At 31.1% G+C, this 16,099-nt stretch overlaps 1 protein-coding gene across 1 annotated transcript in view; it reads right to left on the reverse strand.

Moving 5' to 3' along the window:
- The window catches only part of LOC113370267 (nucleolysin TIAR-like), a 515,419-nt gene that overhangs the window by 98,377 nt on the left and 400,943 nt on the right, over positions 1-16,099 (reverse strand). The window contains exon 6 of the mRNA XM_026610940.1: positions 4,543-4,645. Within this exon, the coding sequence (XP_026466725.1) occupies positions 4,543-4,645 (103 nt within the window). The remainder of the gene's footprint in view (positions 1-4,542; positions 4,646-16,099) is intronic.

Raw genomic sequence — 16,099 nt, forward strand, 5'->3', positions numbered from 1 at the left:
CATGATATCATAAAAACGCCAGCCCGTTCGTTCTTAACATGATGATAAATATCAGGAACTCTACCTTGAAAATAAACCGGCATAAAATCCCTTTATTTTTATTATACTCATAATTCACTAAACCATATTAGATTATTCATAATGCTTTTGAATCTGTGATCTATAATTGAAGCGGTTATTTCCACTCAATCTTGCTACTATAAATTTATATTGCTGGTATATTGACATTGTAAAAGAGCCGGCGAATGAAATTAATGTTTTGCCTAAATATAATATAATACGTTTCATAAATTCAAACATTCATTAGAAAAAAATAATAATATCAAGCGATGTGCTTTTGAGACTTTCCACCAGCAATAGATTTATTTTTGGAATGATGTTTATGGACAAATTATTAAAAGTTTTTCAAAAACAAAATTCAGGCAAATAATTGATTAAAACATAAAATGTGAAACTGTTTTTGAATATATAAATTTATAAATTTTTGGGACCTCATTGGGTCTCATGCCACAATCTTTAAAAAGTGCTTTAAAGTGTGTTGCAGACCTTTAACATAACGTTCAGATATTCAAAATAGCCACTATATGAAAAACCATTATAACTACATATTGTATATAAAAAATATGCGTTGAAAGCAATTTTGACAATTTCAGAAGATCTATTTTCGGATATTAGAACCTTTAAATTACAATATCTTAACTTTCATTTTCAATTACCAAAAACGACTTCAATTTCATAAAGAAATTCTCATTCTTTCTTCGCATTAAAAGATTTTCTTGTTTTCTCATTTGTTCTGGTTGTCGTAATAATAAGAGATTTAAATGAAAATTATGACGTCTTCTTAGCTGTATAAAGTAATTTACAGAAAAAATGTTATAGCTTTACTTTAGTAAGACCAAGCTTGACTTTCTACGTAAATTAATAAGTTGCTTTAAAAGTTTTGTAAGAAAAATTATACTTCTTACTTTGATTAAATACAACTTCTTCTATTTGTGTAAATTATCATGTAATAGTCATCCAAATGTGTTTGTCAAGCGTCAGTTACCATTTTTCTGTTTCCTTGAATTAAATATTAACAATCGTTCTCATAATGGAATTTATTTGTTAAGGATACGGTGCAAAGGCAGTTTGGCATCCTGCTCGGCTGCCTCATTTACTATTTGCGAACTTAAATTACTAATTTATTAGTTAGGGTCAAATGAGTATTTCAGAGAAAACTCATTATTCCCTTATTGTTAGCCCGAACACGCCAGCACGTGCGCCGTTGCTATTTCATGTCTTCTATAGAGTCACAAAGAGAGAACTAGAGGTGCAAACTTTATTTATTGGTAAATAATCAGAAATATTTAATAATAAGAATAATAATACTCTTGAACGTAATAAGAAAGAATTTATTAACTGCAACATTCAGTTCACATTTGCTATTATAATTAATTTCTATGTTAGATGCCAGATTTAGTACGATATACACCTAGGTTGCTAATGATCATTAGTTTAGTGATAAGTTTTCCTAATGTCTTTGAAAAATCTAATAAAAATCCAATCAGAATTTGAAAAAAAATGAGCAAGAAAAGGAAATCTTATGAAAATCATGTTAGAATATGATATGATTCTAGTAAGAATCTAATGAAAATCTGCCAGGAAAATCAGTATTGTCAGAATTTGAATGCTAATCTACCAAGAATTCCATTATAATCTGATGAAGTTTTAGTAAGTATCAAATTAAAAAACTACTAGGAATCCTGCCGTGACCTTATAAGGATGTAGTTAAGATAAGGATGGGATTTAGTAGGATTTAATTTTGAACCTGATTAGTATCCGGTTAGCGAATCTGTTTACAATCCAAATAGAGTCTGGTGAATTATTCGGAAAAAAACTATTCAGCGTAATTTCTGAAAGTTATCTTCGGAACCTTTTATTAATTTTTAGTATTGATTCAAGATTATTTGCAAAAATTTGAACTTGGAGTTTAATTCAAGCTAATTCCAAAGAAACTTCTGGATCCATATCGGTCAAGAGAAAAAATGCTATTGTTTTTAATTTGTCCACCCATATTTTAGTCAATTCAGTATAGTTGTCCTTTATTCCGTCACGGGCAGTCGTGGTATCAACTCGAGTCGACTTCAATAAATCACGTGTGGGCATCGCGCGTCGCTCGTATGCAAAGAGCATACGGACAAAGTGAACGAGTAGCCGGTGGAGTCGGTGAGATACAACCGACAACCATCCAGGGACGTAGGTGATACCGGATCAGGATGTAAAATAACAAATAGTTTATAAATTACATACATCTGTTACAATTACAATATACGATATACGTACTGTTGTGAAATAATGCAATTCGTGCTGCTTTGGTAAATAACCAAAGTACATGGCCAGAGCGCGAATGCGGAAGTGAGTCGATCGTCCATCGAATTGAGTGATGTCTTAAGAGAGAGTCTAGTCTAGTGATGTCTTAAGAGAGTAGTGATTTGAAAGTGTGATTAAAGATTTAAATAAAGTGACAGTCAATTAAATTCAGTGTTTCAATTAGACTTTGCGTAGAGAACTCTTTCAGTCTATACCAGAATAAAGTGCTCACGGTTCCGAGGAGATTACTACCAGTGTTATTATTTTATATTACAACTTACTGTTCCGCCCACGACACCAGACCAGGAGTTGAGAGGATTCTACACACTATTGAGAGGATTGGACCCAGAAGGCTACGACTGGCTCTACTAGCTGTAACTTACCAGTAACGGCGTGGGCCAAGGAGTGGACAATCGGTATCATGGAGACAGTGTGGAACAACCGAGAAACTCCCAACCAACAACCATATATCATCTCAAACAATTCCATATACGTAACAGTATAAGTACAATTAAGAGAAATTAACGTGAGATGGAAGCCACAACAATTAAATTTTGAAACAATATCCTACTTCACGAGTTTTAGATTTTTTACCAAAATCATTTTGGAAAAAAAAATCTCTTGATATGACATACATATCTAGTTCGTCAGTTTCAGTTCCTGGTCAGGAGCCAGAAATGATATTTGTAATTATAGCTTATGAATCGGTTTGCTTATGAATAAATCTATTATCAAATTTAGCTATTTAGCTACGCCACTGCCGAAACTATTAACATGCAGACAGAGTTTATTTGATTTACGCTCGAGAACGACGGTTGCGAGTGTTTATGGGTGCGCTTTTATGCAGCGGCCCTCGTCGTTCTGAAAAACTTTTTCAGGTTACTGAAGGGGTTGCACTTCTCGGTCTCAAGTGCCGCGTGCACACGCGATTAATTTCATCTACGCTTTTTCAGATGCGAAAATTGCTACGATCCGCTCTGGTCTGGTCTAATTGCGATGCGATGATGAGGTGAAAATTGAAAACGATGCCAAACTCCTCTCATTTCGATTAAGTGCAAGTGTTCGGTAATGGTAATAAATTGTTTGGAGTAAACAAAAAGACATAAACAAATTAATATACAAATACAGGGTGTCCCACAAATCAAGGTCAAGCCAAAAAGGGGAGATATTATTAACCGTAACTATCCTGAAAAAATTGTAAAAAAAAATTCCCACGTTGTTTGGAAACTATGAGCTTTTAAGTGCAATCTACAGCTTTTTCATTATAGCAACGGCCAATACTATCACCTTGTTTTGGCTTGACGTTGAAATATGAAACACCCTGAATATAGATAGATAGTACTGTACAGAAAATTTAAAAAAAATCTAATGAAACAAAAATTATTATATGTGTATTATAATCATAATATCTAGGAATTATAATATCCATTATAATATCAGGTTTTCCGTAAAGTATACTTCATGTATTAAAGTAACACAAGAAAAATATTTTTACTATTAAAATACAACGAGGAATATCTACTATAATGGGTTACACTAAATTGGATAACTATCTTAAAGTTGAAATGCTAGAAATCTCCATAAAAGCTTTGCAAATAATAAATAAATAATAAATTTTAAAATAATAAAAAATAATAAATAATAATAATAAATAAGTTCTCTGATTAGATAAAAGAAATGCCTGAAAAACTCAGCACTTGTGTTGATTTTATTAAGTATAAATAATAAAATAAATGATATAAATGTAAACTTCTGTCAATTTATATATATATATATATATATATATATATATATGTATATATCTATTTGTATATATGTATACTTTATTCATGTATAGTAAAGTAATTTGCAGGTTCAGAGTTGAAACATCCCCTTTTCTAAAATGCAAAATACGCATTCAAACAATCCAAAAAAACAAAGCCATCATTCTATGTCAAATCATGTCAGGGGTATGACCGTATGAGAAATGCGGGTCATGATACTTTTCCAGTGTTTCCCAAAATAATACAGAATAAAATAGGAAAATCCAGTATCCTAAACGTATTTTTTTGATTACAACTGCAGTTTTATTACCCAATGATGTTTCAAGCAATTAATTGATGTTTTATAGTTTGGATAAAGTTACGAAGTTTTATTTGAGGGTATGAGCTAAAATAAAAAAATAAAAAATAGATAATTTTTTTAAAAACTTACATTCTGCCTTTGTAGAAGGTGGTTTACGTGTCGCCCAGTTTGTTCTAATGGACCTAGACCCAAGCCACTGTCCGTTCATTGCGGTTATGGCACTTTCTGCTTCCTGAAAATTAAAAAAAATTAAATTACTATAAAATTTGTGTAACAATATTTATTTTTTGTGTATGCAAAAAAAACTCTTGTATTGTTGCTTTTTTGTGAACTAACGCTGCAAAAATAGACATTTTCATACAAATTTTGTCAAGTGCCATAATAGAGTTTGCTAATATATAAAATTGATAAATTATATTGTATTTTTGAAAAGTTTATACTAACATTTTTTTCTAAAGTAATTTCTCGCCTTTTTCTTACTCGAATTTTTTTTGTCAAGTATTTTATCATTTTATAATCCTTATTAAATGAACCAACTTTTGATGAAACCACACAGTTCAGTACAAGTCCAACTTTAGTGTTCCAACACACTTTAGTATAATTTGTTCAAGGAAAACCTCTCGAAGTCGACCGATTTTAGAAATTTTAAATTTGTAGTTTAACGAGAAGTTTTGAAAACTTGGGACAATTGTGTAATTATTTTTGACTAGGGTCCTAAAAATGCTATTCAACAAATTGCAAATGAGCTCTTCAGTCTGTTTTGAATTGGTAAACTCAATAATTCAAAGAATCAATAATCATACTAATATAATTTCATTAACAACATTTCCAATAATTATTAAAAAAAAATTCCTATTATGAAAATTTGGAGGTCTAATTACAAAGCTCTTTTATATTTCATGATTTTATTATGACGAACCCATTATGAAACTAGGTTTTGTATCTAGGTAAATACAATGTTTTTATATACTTTTTATATCCATGTGGTCGTTATACAAGGTTTTTATTTCTATTAACTAATTATTTTGTTTAATTAATTCGGAGTCAAGGGTGCCATAATAAATTGCGTGATATGAGAATGCGTGTTCGGTGTCGTGGGCATGTTATTTCACCTGCTGGACACACATATATGGTAATAAATTCTCACACAGGGTAGTGAGATATATATATATATATATATATATATATATAAATTGTGGTATGCAAAAAGTTAGGACATCACCTCATTGTTTTGTACACAATGAAGAAGAATTCATTAAGCGAAACCAAATGGATAATAGACTACATATTTTACTATAGTTTCATCATATTAGTGAAACCATTGAAACTTTCCATCATAACCTTTCATTTTGAATAATAATATTTTCATGAAATATTTTGAAACAATATTGGAATAGAATATATATAAGAATATATTTGTTATCTAACAAAATATATTAAATATTATTTTTTCATGAGCAAGTTGCTGAAATAAAACTTTCCCAAGAAAGAGTACTTTTTAGGAATTGTATTATTATACAAACTTCAAAAACATTTTTATGTTTGTTCTTAAATTCTCAAATTTTTGTGATCATATAATTATTTTTGATTTATTTGTTTTTGCATTTATTAAAATTACTAAATTTTAAATGAACTAAAATTTTATAGGATGGGAATCAAATTCAAGTTACAGAGTTATATTTTATGGACTAAATGTTTATTATAATCGTCCTAATTCAAAAGTTTCAATATTGAACACGGTTAACTTTATATTAACATTTTAACTCTACTAATGCTATTTTAAATCTGCTTTTACTACTAAATTCTAAATGCAACCATAAACTTGACTAAGGTATCTATTGTGGTTACAATGGTATAAAAGCCGCTGGGCTATTAAAAGTTTAAATGTAAAATGCAGCGTATTGTTTGGAATGATTTCATAAATTTATAATTGTTTTAAATTTGCATATTAGCAAAATAAATGATCGTGGTTATAAAGCTACTTATATTTAAGCATAATAAAATGTATATTGATAGGGCGTTCCAGAACTCCACGCCAAGCCGGATACGTGGTGATAACTGCCCTGAAAAAAAAATATACAAATTGTTTGGGGATTACGAGCTTTTGAATGCAACCTAGAGCTTTAGTAAAATTATGATAATTTTTCATTTATTATGATCAATAATATTTACTTATTTCCTTATATAAAGTCAAAGTTTTATTATATTACTGTATAAAAAATAAATTTTATATAGCCGATTGGCGTTGAAGTTTAAATAAGTAAGTTTTTGAACTTTGGGAGGAGGATGTTAATAAAATTAGCCACTTAACAGTTCATCGTTACGTTGTTCAATCGACTTTTTATAGATAAAGTCATTTTTCCACGTGCAACCACGTAATTTAATACTTGTTGTATACCAACCTCTCGATAACAATGTGAATTTTATTAAAATAATTCTGTAGTGTAATGCTTAATAATGAATTACGTCAGAATGACACTCCAGTCTGGGCCATTTTTATTAACGTACGTAATTTTTATATCCACGTGTACAACTGCCAATTGCAGACTTTGTGATAAATATAATTTAAGCATTGAAAATATTGGAAATCTTTATAATATCAGATGGAGAACATGTTTCAGTAGTATATATATGTATGTATGTGTGTAATATGTATGTATGTATATAAATTTGTGTTTGTGGGGGGTGTTGTGTGATAACATTACGATCTCAAAACGACTCGTACGAATAGCATTACCGCGCACCCTACACTGCTCCCCAGCGTGGCCGCGAGCTGATACGGACGTCCGTGTCTGGCTGTGTGCGTTCGAGTATATGCGGGTATGTTTTGGCCACATTTGTAGATTTCCCATGAGGCTAGGTGTATCGACCATTGGCCGAGTTAGGGGCTTGGATAACACCCGACGGGCGTTGTGCGACGACCACTCGTCGGGTTAGTTATAAAGCGCTGAGTGCCCCACACCGCCGTCGTTTTGCCTTATTACGATTCTAAATAAACGCGTTAGGGATTCAGGAAAGAGAGTTTATGTGTGCCAGGCGCCGGGCCGGCCGCGGCAGTCGCCCGCTCTCCCTGCGACGACGGTGACGATCGGCGGAGAGACGCTGTTTGCGGCCAGCTTCGACGAGATTTTTGACAATGGGAGAATTCAATAAAGTGCCGGCGATATATTCATTTGTGCCTTTTAAAAATGTTCGCGGACAATCGAATGAAACCGCATTACGGATATTTATAGACATTTATCAATAGAGCGGTTAAGCTTTTGTTGTATTTATCGGGAATTCAAGTATCTGACAGGAATTTATGAAGTTTATGATAATATTAGAGGGCTATTATAATATTGATATTTAATTTTATATGAGATTTAGAAAACTCTATTATATAGAAAGAAGCTCTATTATATAGAAAGTTGATTACTCTATTTCCACGTTCATAATAATAAATATTGAGAATGTTTATTTATGCTCTATTTTATATACATGAAAGCATACATTAACACTGCGAAAAGTTTCCTAAGTCATTATTTAAGAAAAACCTAATTAGAAATGAAATTTTCTAATAGCTTTCACTTATGATTTTCATTAAGTTATCTCTATTTTTTAAAATGGATAAAAAAATGATATACAGTAGAACTCCAATTATCCGAACTCCGACTATCCGAATCGCCGATTATCCGAATCACTATCAGAAAAAAAATTGTCCAAAAAAGTCTAAGTGCGCTATTATTCTTTGGTTGAAGACCGCAAAATAGCTTACATTGACGGAGATGTTTAAAAAACAATGATTTTTATTTCTAAACTTGTACATAAGTACAGTTTATTTATATTTAAAACATGTGAAAATGTCATGTTTCTTTCATTTAATTCAATAAAAAAATAGTGCAATATCAAAACGTAACTTTTTTCTCTCCAATGCCAATTAAAAAAAAAAACTCCGATTATCGGAATATTTGATTATCCGAATGGGTCCCGGTCCCCATTAATTCGGATAATTGGAGTTCTTTTGTATACAATTTATATTCAGTGATCGTATAAAACATAATTCTTCAAATAGTTTATACCAGCCCTTATTGAAAAGTTCCATTGAAACAATGCTTCTGGAATAAAACGTCTATTTATCTATCTAGTATTATTATTGACATCAAAATTAATAAATAATATATGAATAAAAGTTAATAAATAATATGTCCTTTATCACTTAGTTATTAAGGGGTACCTATATAAAGTAATCATCCTAACGAACTTCGAAATCCTACCAACGGCTGACTAGTAATCAGCTTACGATTTTCGGTCGAATGGATTTATATAGATTATGTTTAATAGACTAGAATTAATATACATTGCTAATGAGCTTACTGGAATAGGCAAACAAAGATTGCAATGTAGTTATAGAAATATGTAATATAAAACCTATATCACGTGGATAAAAGTAATTTTGATATGCATAATATTACCTATATTTATAACAAAATATATTGATTATGATCATGAATTGATGAACTAATCTTTTGTATTTTGAATAAAATGTATCTCTTCCATCTCTTCCTCTCATCAGTGTTTTTATCCCCCATTATTGCCAAAATTATCGCCAAATCCTCCTCGTAATTCCAAACAATCCCAATACATTTCTAATTAGATTTATTTAATGCATTAGGTATTCGTATTCCAATCGGTTGACCCCAGAGGTCTAGCGTGGTAAGAAGATCGGACAATTCGCTCGGGACATGAGAAGCCAGTGTAAATAGTCCAGTCAGTGCTCAGGGAGTCGGCAGTGGCAAGGGGTCAATAGGGACCCTGGTCAGGGATGGACAAAAGTTGTAGTAATAGATATAGTTAAATATATGAAAACCAATATGGTACTGAATGAAAACAAAAAATAGTGACAGAAGCTAGTAATTGCTCTATTAGGAAGTTAGACTTGAATAATTTTCCTGATGCAAAATAATTGACTTTAAAGATTGAACACTATAGCATTCCTGCCATTCTGCATTCAATTAAAATGAATACTATAACAAACACGTCCGCAAACTTATAATTAAAATTATTGGATAAAAACTTAATTTCATCAATTTCGACTAAAAATTGTTTGATGTTGAATACCTAATTATATTGTTGAATTTTAGAATTCATTACTGATCATTGATTAAGCCTAATTTTCGAAATATTTTATTCTTTAAACTTTATTCTATCAACTCGTTCATCCCCAATGCTCCATTCCATGGAATCACCCCCAACCCCCGTCCTGGTTGCCCCAGAGAGCAAACGTTGATAGTCTATTGGCTCCATTGGCATCTCAGCCGATCAGACAGAGGAATTCTAGACGGATGCGAAACGTGAGCGGCATTGCTCCGATAATTATACGATAATGATACAACATTGATTTCGACATTAGCAACTTTATTGCAGATTGATTTGTAGGCATAGTCTTGATGGAATTGGACGCAGGGAAGGGATACTATTGTATTATATGTTTGGCAATAAATGTTGTGTAATAAAAGATTGATGGTCAACTGTAGACAGCATGGTCATTTTTTTCTTTATTTATATCGAATTCATACTCGGAAGTTCAATCACTGGATTGGCATTCGATTTAGACATTATAAGTACCAACGATTTGCCGATCATATAAAATTGCAATAATTTTTTTTTCTTGGATTTTAGGTACAATCCAATGACCATGTTTTATTTAATATCTTGAAGCTCTATTCATTGTTCTACACCTTACTCCCTTTTGAAATTAAAAATCTAAGTTTACAAATGCTTGAGCTTAGAAGTGTTAATACATAGTAATATCCTGTCCAGCAACTTATAAAAATAATTGAGATGCTGAATATTACAGCAAAGTCTCGACGTTAAAACTTTTCTACCAAGAATGAGTAAAATTTCGATCTCCTAAAGTATTAGCACATGCTTCGCTGAATAACATAATTAATATCCCACTTTAATTCATTTCTCCAAGCTAAATATTCAAACGTCGATTTTCTGATTATTTAGTCATCTCTGCAATCAAAATGATTCATTATTCTATCAAGGCGATTGAGATATTCAAATAATGTTAAACTTCAAGTTGTGTTTGCAAAGTGAGATGGAAGTTTGAGATTAAAAATAGCTTTCAAGTAATGACATAATTGAACGAAGACACTTTTGCATGTACTCTCGGAGATTGCGACATGGGATTAATTGATTTTTAACATTCGGGATTCGAAGGAAATATTTTAGTGTTCATTATTCGTGATAGAAATTGAAAACTATAATCAAACAAAAGGGAAAGTTGTGTGTTGAAGATTATTTGCCAATATTTAGAATTTTCAATGTTTTTTTGTTGCCTATTAGGTTGGCAACTAGGTAGGAGCGGATTTATGTTAGAAAGTCATGGATATTTTTGACTAAAATATTTTTACTTTAAATTTCAATCATCCTAAAATCATAAATTGCTCTTTTCATCCTCTCACATGTTCCCCAGATTTCGCTCCTCTCTCGATCGTTATAAAAATGATGTACAATTTATCCAAGTCCATTGCGTCTCGACTATCCTGCAGGACTTATGTTCGAATTCTTTTCTATCACCATGACCTACATAACAAATTTCTGGCAAAGAAATAGCCGACACCATTAACGATATGTGCGCCTATCTTTATGTCCCTCTGTAATATCTATTCGAGTGTATTAGAGAGAACCGACACACAATACAGAGTGACAAAAATAATATATCGGATTCCCTACCAGGACTGGCATGTTAGAACGCCATATACTGTTTCGGCCTGAATTTATATTGGCGAGCTGGAAACGACGACGAGAACACATTGTTTTATTGAATTTTACTCTTTGCCAGAACACACTAGTAGGCCCGCGACATGGACAGATTTCGGTCTTTGTTGCCTCTCTCGTCGAGGAAAGAGGAAATTGAGCTGAATTTATCTACTATGATAATGAATTGATTAATTTATTCGCAAGAAATGATTTGCAGTTATTGGTTTTAATCTTAGGAACTAATAATTGACAAATGCTGTGAAAATATTGCAAATCAGTATCGATTGAATAAATAGTTGAGCAAAAAATTCACTAGTCAACTAAATTAATAATATTTATACAAATATTTTTTTAAGGCTCCCATAAACCCCATTTAAGTGCCTTAAGCCTATTAATTGTTCTCCGTTGAATGATTGCTTACTAATGAAATGCTCAATGAATTTCTGATCATTTTCTGATTAACAAGGCAAACCTCAGGCTTACTTTTCTGGGATTTTGATGAAACTTCGTAGGGTGATAACTTCGTAGTCTAAAATTTTATAGGCCTATGACAAGTGATTTAATTATAATAATTAATAGAAGTTACTCCATATTAAATGTCTCCCTAGCTTAATCAGTTTAGACGCGTTTACTTTTTGTACTTGGACTCATAGCTAAGTTAAAATGATCTAGTTAAAATCCTGCCACCGTACAATTTTTTTATTTAAATTTTTATGTTTGCAAAATATTAGTAGATAGTTGCAAACTCATAATATATATTTTTCGAATTTGTAAGTGGTTTAGAATGTAAGTGATGTATGTCGTCAGAATATTCAAATTCGTGTCATCAATTGGATAAATTAATTTTAAATGAATTATGAATATGATTCTATTAAATTATACAAATATTTATGCGTATAGCAAAAACTGTTCTACGTTAAAATTTCCTCTACGATAATCACCATATTCTTGGCATATGATTTGTTAAACCGCATACATGAAATAAACCAATAAAGATACTATGTGATTTCGTATTCAAAACGTCCAGTCAGCAAAATAAAATAAAATGTTACATTCAGCTTGGAGTCGTGTCCGTGGCACCGACATTGCTCTCTTTAATATATATATATATATATATATATATATATATATATATATATATATATATATATATATACAAGACGTCAGCCTATTATCTCGCTGGCAAATATTAAATAACGTTGCGTAACCGCGATGCGTTACTCTAATTCCAAGGATGGGAAAATCAACCGAACTTCCCGAAAAAATGCAAGTTTTTTTTATAAAATATTATTTCAGTCATAATCCAACTAGGAAACTTTGTAATGGCCTACAGACTTATTGAAAAAAATTGATAAATTTCCATTTCACTAGCACTTCTAAGGGAGCAATTCCTCATAAAAAGACACCCCTAAATGACAAAACAAGATCACATAGGGTTACAAAAATTGTTATACGTTTGGAGTCTTTTTTGGAGATCCAAATATTATTTTCCATCTTTATTTAATAGTACGTTACAATGATAATTTTAATAACTCAAATAATTCAAGAAAATAAGTAAAAATATTATAATTTAATATAAAAACTACAGGTTAAAGATTATCACACGGGTTTTTAAAATGATTACGCATAGATTTTAAATAAAAACATAGAACGTGTAGTCTGTCTTTTTTCGCAGCCCTAGAAGTTAGTATTTCGACTTTAACAATTTTCCTCCGTATCCGACATAAGGTCCATGAGGAGTACAAAAACGACAGCTTTTACGAGCCTAATTCCATTAACATAGTACGCGTATATTCCCAACAGCTAGATGTCTATGTTAACAGACTCGATATATAAAACCATTGCAACGGAATGAACAAAAAACCACAGGCTCATATATAGCAGAGTAAAAAAATCTTATATTGAGGAAGCATTTCATGACATACATACGAATCCGCAAATGCGGCGCCAAGATAAATAAAAATTAAGTACGTTACATGCTATATATTAGAATATTAAGTTTGGGGATAGAATGACTCAGAATCATATTCTAGTAACATATGTTGTCATATGCCTCAATTTAATTAAAGAATATTGTGATTGATATTTATTGGTTATCACATTATAAATATACCAAACTATAAACTCTAATTTCATCGCATTCTTTAATAATTCATTTATATATATATATATATATATATATATATTTTAATTAAGTGATACAACTACAACCTGCTCATTTTCTCTAATGACTATATTTTACTCACGAAAGGTCGTTTGTTATTCATTATTCATTCATGTATCCATGACGAATATTTTATATTCGGATGTAGAAACATGAAAAACACGCTAATTTTGTTTTTTCATCACTTCAACAGATACGAAATTTATTATTACACAAAATAAGTGAAAGCAATACTACGAAAGAAAAAAATAATCGTATAAATCATATTTTGAACTTAGACAATTATTGAGTAGGTCATTTGTTTCTGATTGCAGCCACAAGAATTGCACAAGAATTTACTTAATGACATATCGTAATAATAAATATGCGAAACTTTTAATTGAATTGCGGGCTATCTAAATGTTAATAGTAAAAATTATTGTTTTTGGAGAATAGTTTTTCATAGAAGATTTTGAGCTCTTGGGTGCAAAAAAATTCGAAAATTATATATTAAGGGCTATACTAATAAATATATACTTTTCGAGTTTTCCCTAAAATTTCCATCCGACATGCGATAATTAGAAATAGTTGGCCCCGTAGTCAGGAGTCGCAAGTTGCGTTTTAAACTGAGCTAATACTCGCCCGGTCCCTAGATGAGTATTTGAGTTAACGCGCGCGCAACCGTGCCCCGAAAAGCCACAAGGGTGATTAAGGTGGTCCGTAATTAATTACGCCGAATTAAATTACATTTTATACATATACGAGATGTAAAAATATTTGGGCCGAACGACGAAAGAGGACAGAAAGCAAACGCTTTAGGTTTTTCGCATTAAATTAAAACCCCCGTGTCAAGTCGGTGATACGGAATGAACGACTCAGATGCTATGATATTTAACAAAGTTTTGTGTAATTAAATCACGTCATGAAATACAACATCGGTGCTATTTGCTGTTCTGCTCTTCAACAAATAAATGAGAAAAATTACAGGATACTTGCGGGAGATAATTCGAAATAAATTGCCACAAGGGTGGATTTATAAGAGGTCTAAAATTAAATAAAGGACGTGGACAACAATTTTATACGATATCTTGGAAACATAAATTTTGCTGTAAATGATCTTCTTGAAACAGTTTAATATATACATTTATTTTAAACAATTGTACCCTAGAATATCGAAAGATTTGAAAACATTTAAGATATGGAATATTAAATTAAATTTCAAAAATTTGTGGTTAAATTGTTTACTAGTTTTAAAAATTTTGTTGTGATCATGGAAGCAATTGCTTAAATTTCGACACATTTTACGGATTTATGTTTGTTCACAATTGAAGCATTTGATTTTTAAACTAAATTTTGGAGGTAGACCGCCTTTTTGTTTTGCTGTGATTTTTGTTGAGATATATAAGTAAGTTCAGGGTTTAAGACTTACTCAAATTTATATTTATACTTCGCTTTTTAATATCCAGTTGTTTCATACATGTTTGAGTTTACATTTTGTTATTTGATGCCTGAAGTTTCTATTACATTTTCTATCATAATAAGCTCGGCACAGATACTATATTTTTGTATTTATATTATAATTTATATCCAGAGTTTCTATTATATTTTCCATCGTCATAATAAGCCCCAGCAAAGGTAATAAGCTGCCTTTTGATGCGTGGCGTGTGGAAGTGTATTTAACGCTTGTTCATGTTTCGCAAACGCATTCGGCACGCACAGGGCGGCTGGAAAAGCGCACTGACCGTTATATATTACCTGAGGAAGTTAATGAATATCTTTGGGGCAAAATGAACGCACTGTGTTTGTAACAATCCTATGAAGTTTATAGAGAATGTTCTTCTCGTATATATATATATATATATATATGTATATATATATATATATATGCATAAAAAACATGATTTACCAAATTCCGCCACACCAAATTCATTAGTTATTTGTACGTTCCAAATCAGTTAATATGCAAATAAAAAGATCGATTATAAAATATTCACCCAAGGATTTCTTCAACCTGTAACTAATTCTAATGATTGATGATGAACCACCATGATTTAACAAATTCATGTAAAATTGATTTCGGAACATTGCACAGGTCCATTCATTCTTATCTATGCGGAAGGCTAAATAGTAGCACGGTAAGCAGAAATTCGTTTTCAATAGGCCCGAAACGACGACTAACCTAGTTCGTGAAATATTTCGTTATTCAAACATTAGCAAAGGGGGTCTTCCCAGTGGCAAATGCTCATTTAATGTTATCGCACGATGCCGACCTTAGAATTGAGGCACTGTCTGATGAAATACAGCTAATAATACCATGACACCGCCGACCCTGCTAATGATGTCGTAAAATCGTGAACACAAGTCATCTTTCATGGCGTCAATCACGGAAAAATAATAATAAAGAAAACATGCATATTAATAATATTTAACTTACAGGGTTTGAAATGCTTAGATAAAGAAGCATAAATTTGTAAATTGATAGATTCATATGTATAAATATTTTATTATATATCTATAAATAAGAACCTGTACGGCCATGATTTTTATGTCTCGTATAAAACTAATATGATTAATAAGAAATAAAAATGCAATAAAATCGAAATGGCATTGATAGAACATATGCGGTAATATTAATGGCTTTTATAAACTTATGTATGCTGGGCTTATAAATATCATATATTTTGGCGATAAAATATTGATAATAAATAAGTTATGATATTACAAGATAAAGTATGTTATTTAAGAAGTTATATTAAGTATAAACAGAGCTTCTGCATTTTATAACATGGGCAATAA

Source organism: Ctenocephalides felis, unplaced genomic scaffold (assembly GCF_003426905.1).
Source record: "Ctenocephalides felis isolate EL2017-DRISC unplaced genomic scaffold, ASM342690v1 CF-g0.4_SCAFFOLD_01492, whole genome shotgun sequence".
NCBI classification, from domain to species: Eukaryota; Metazoa; Arthropoda; class Insecta; order Siphonaptera; family Pulicidae; genus Ctenocephalides; species Ctenocephalides felis.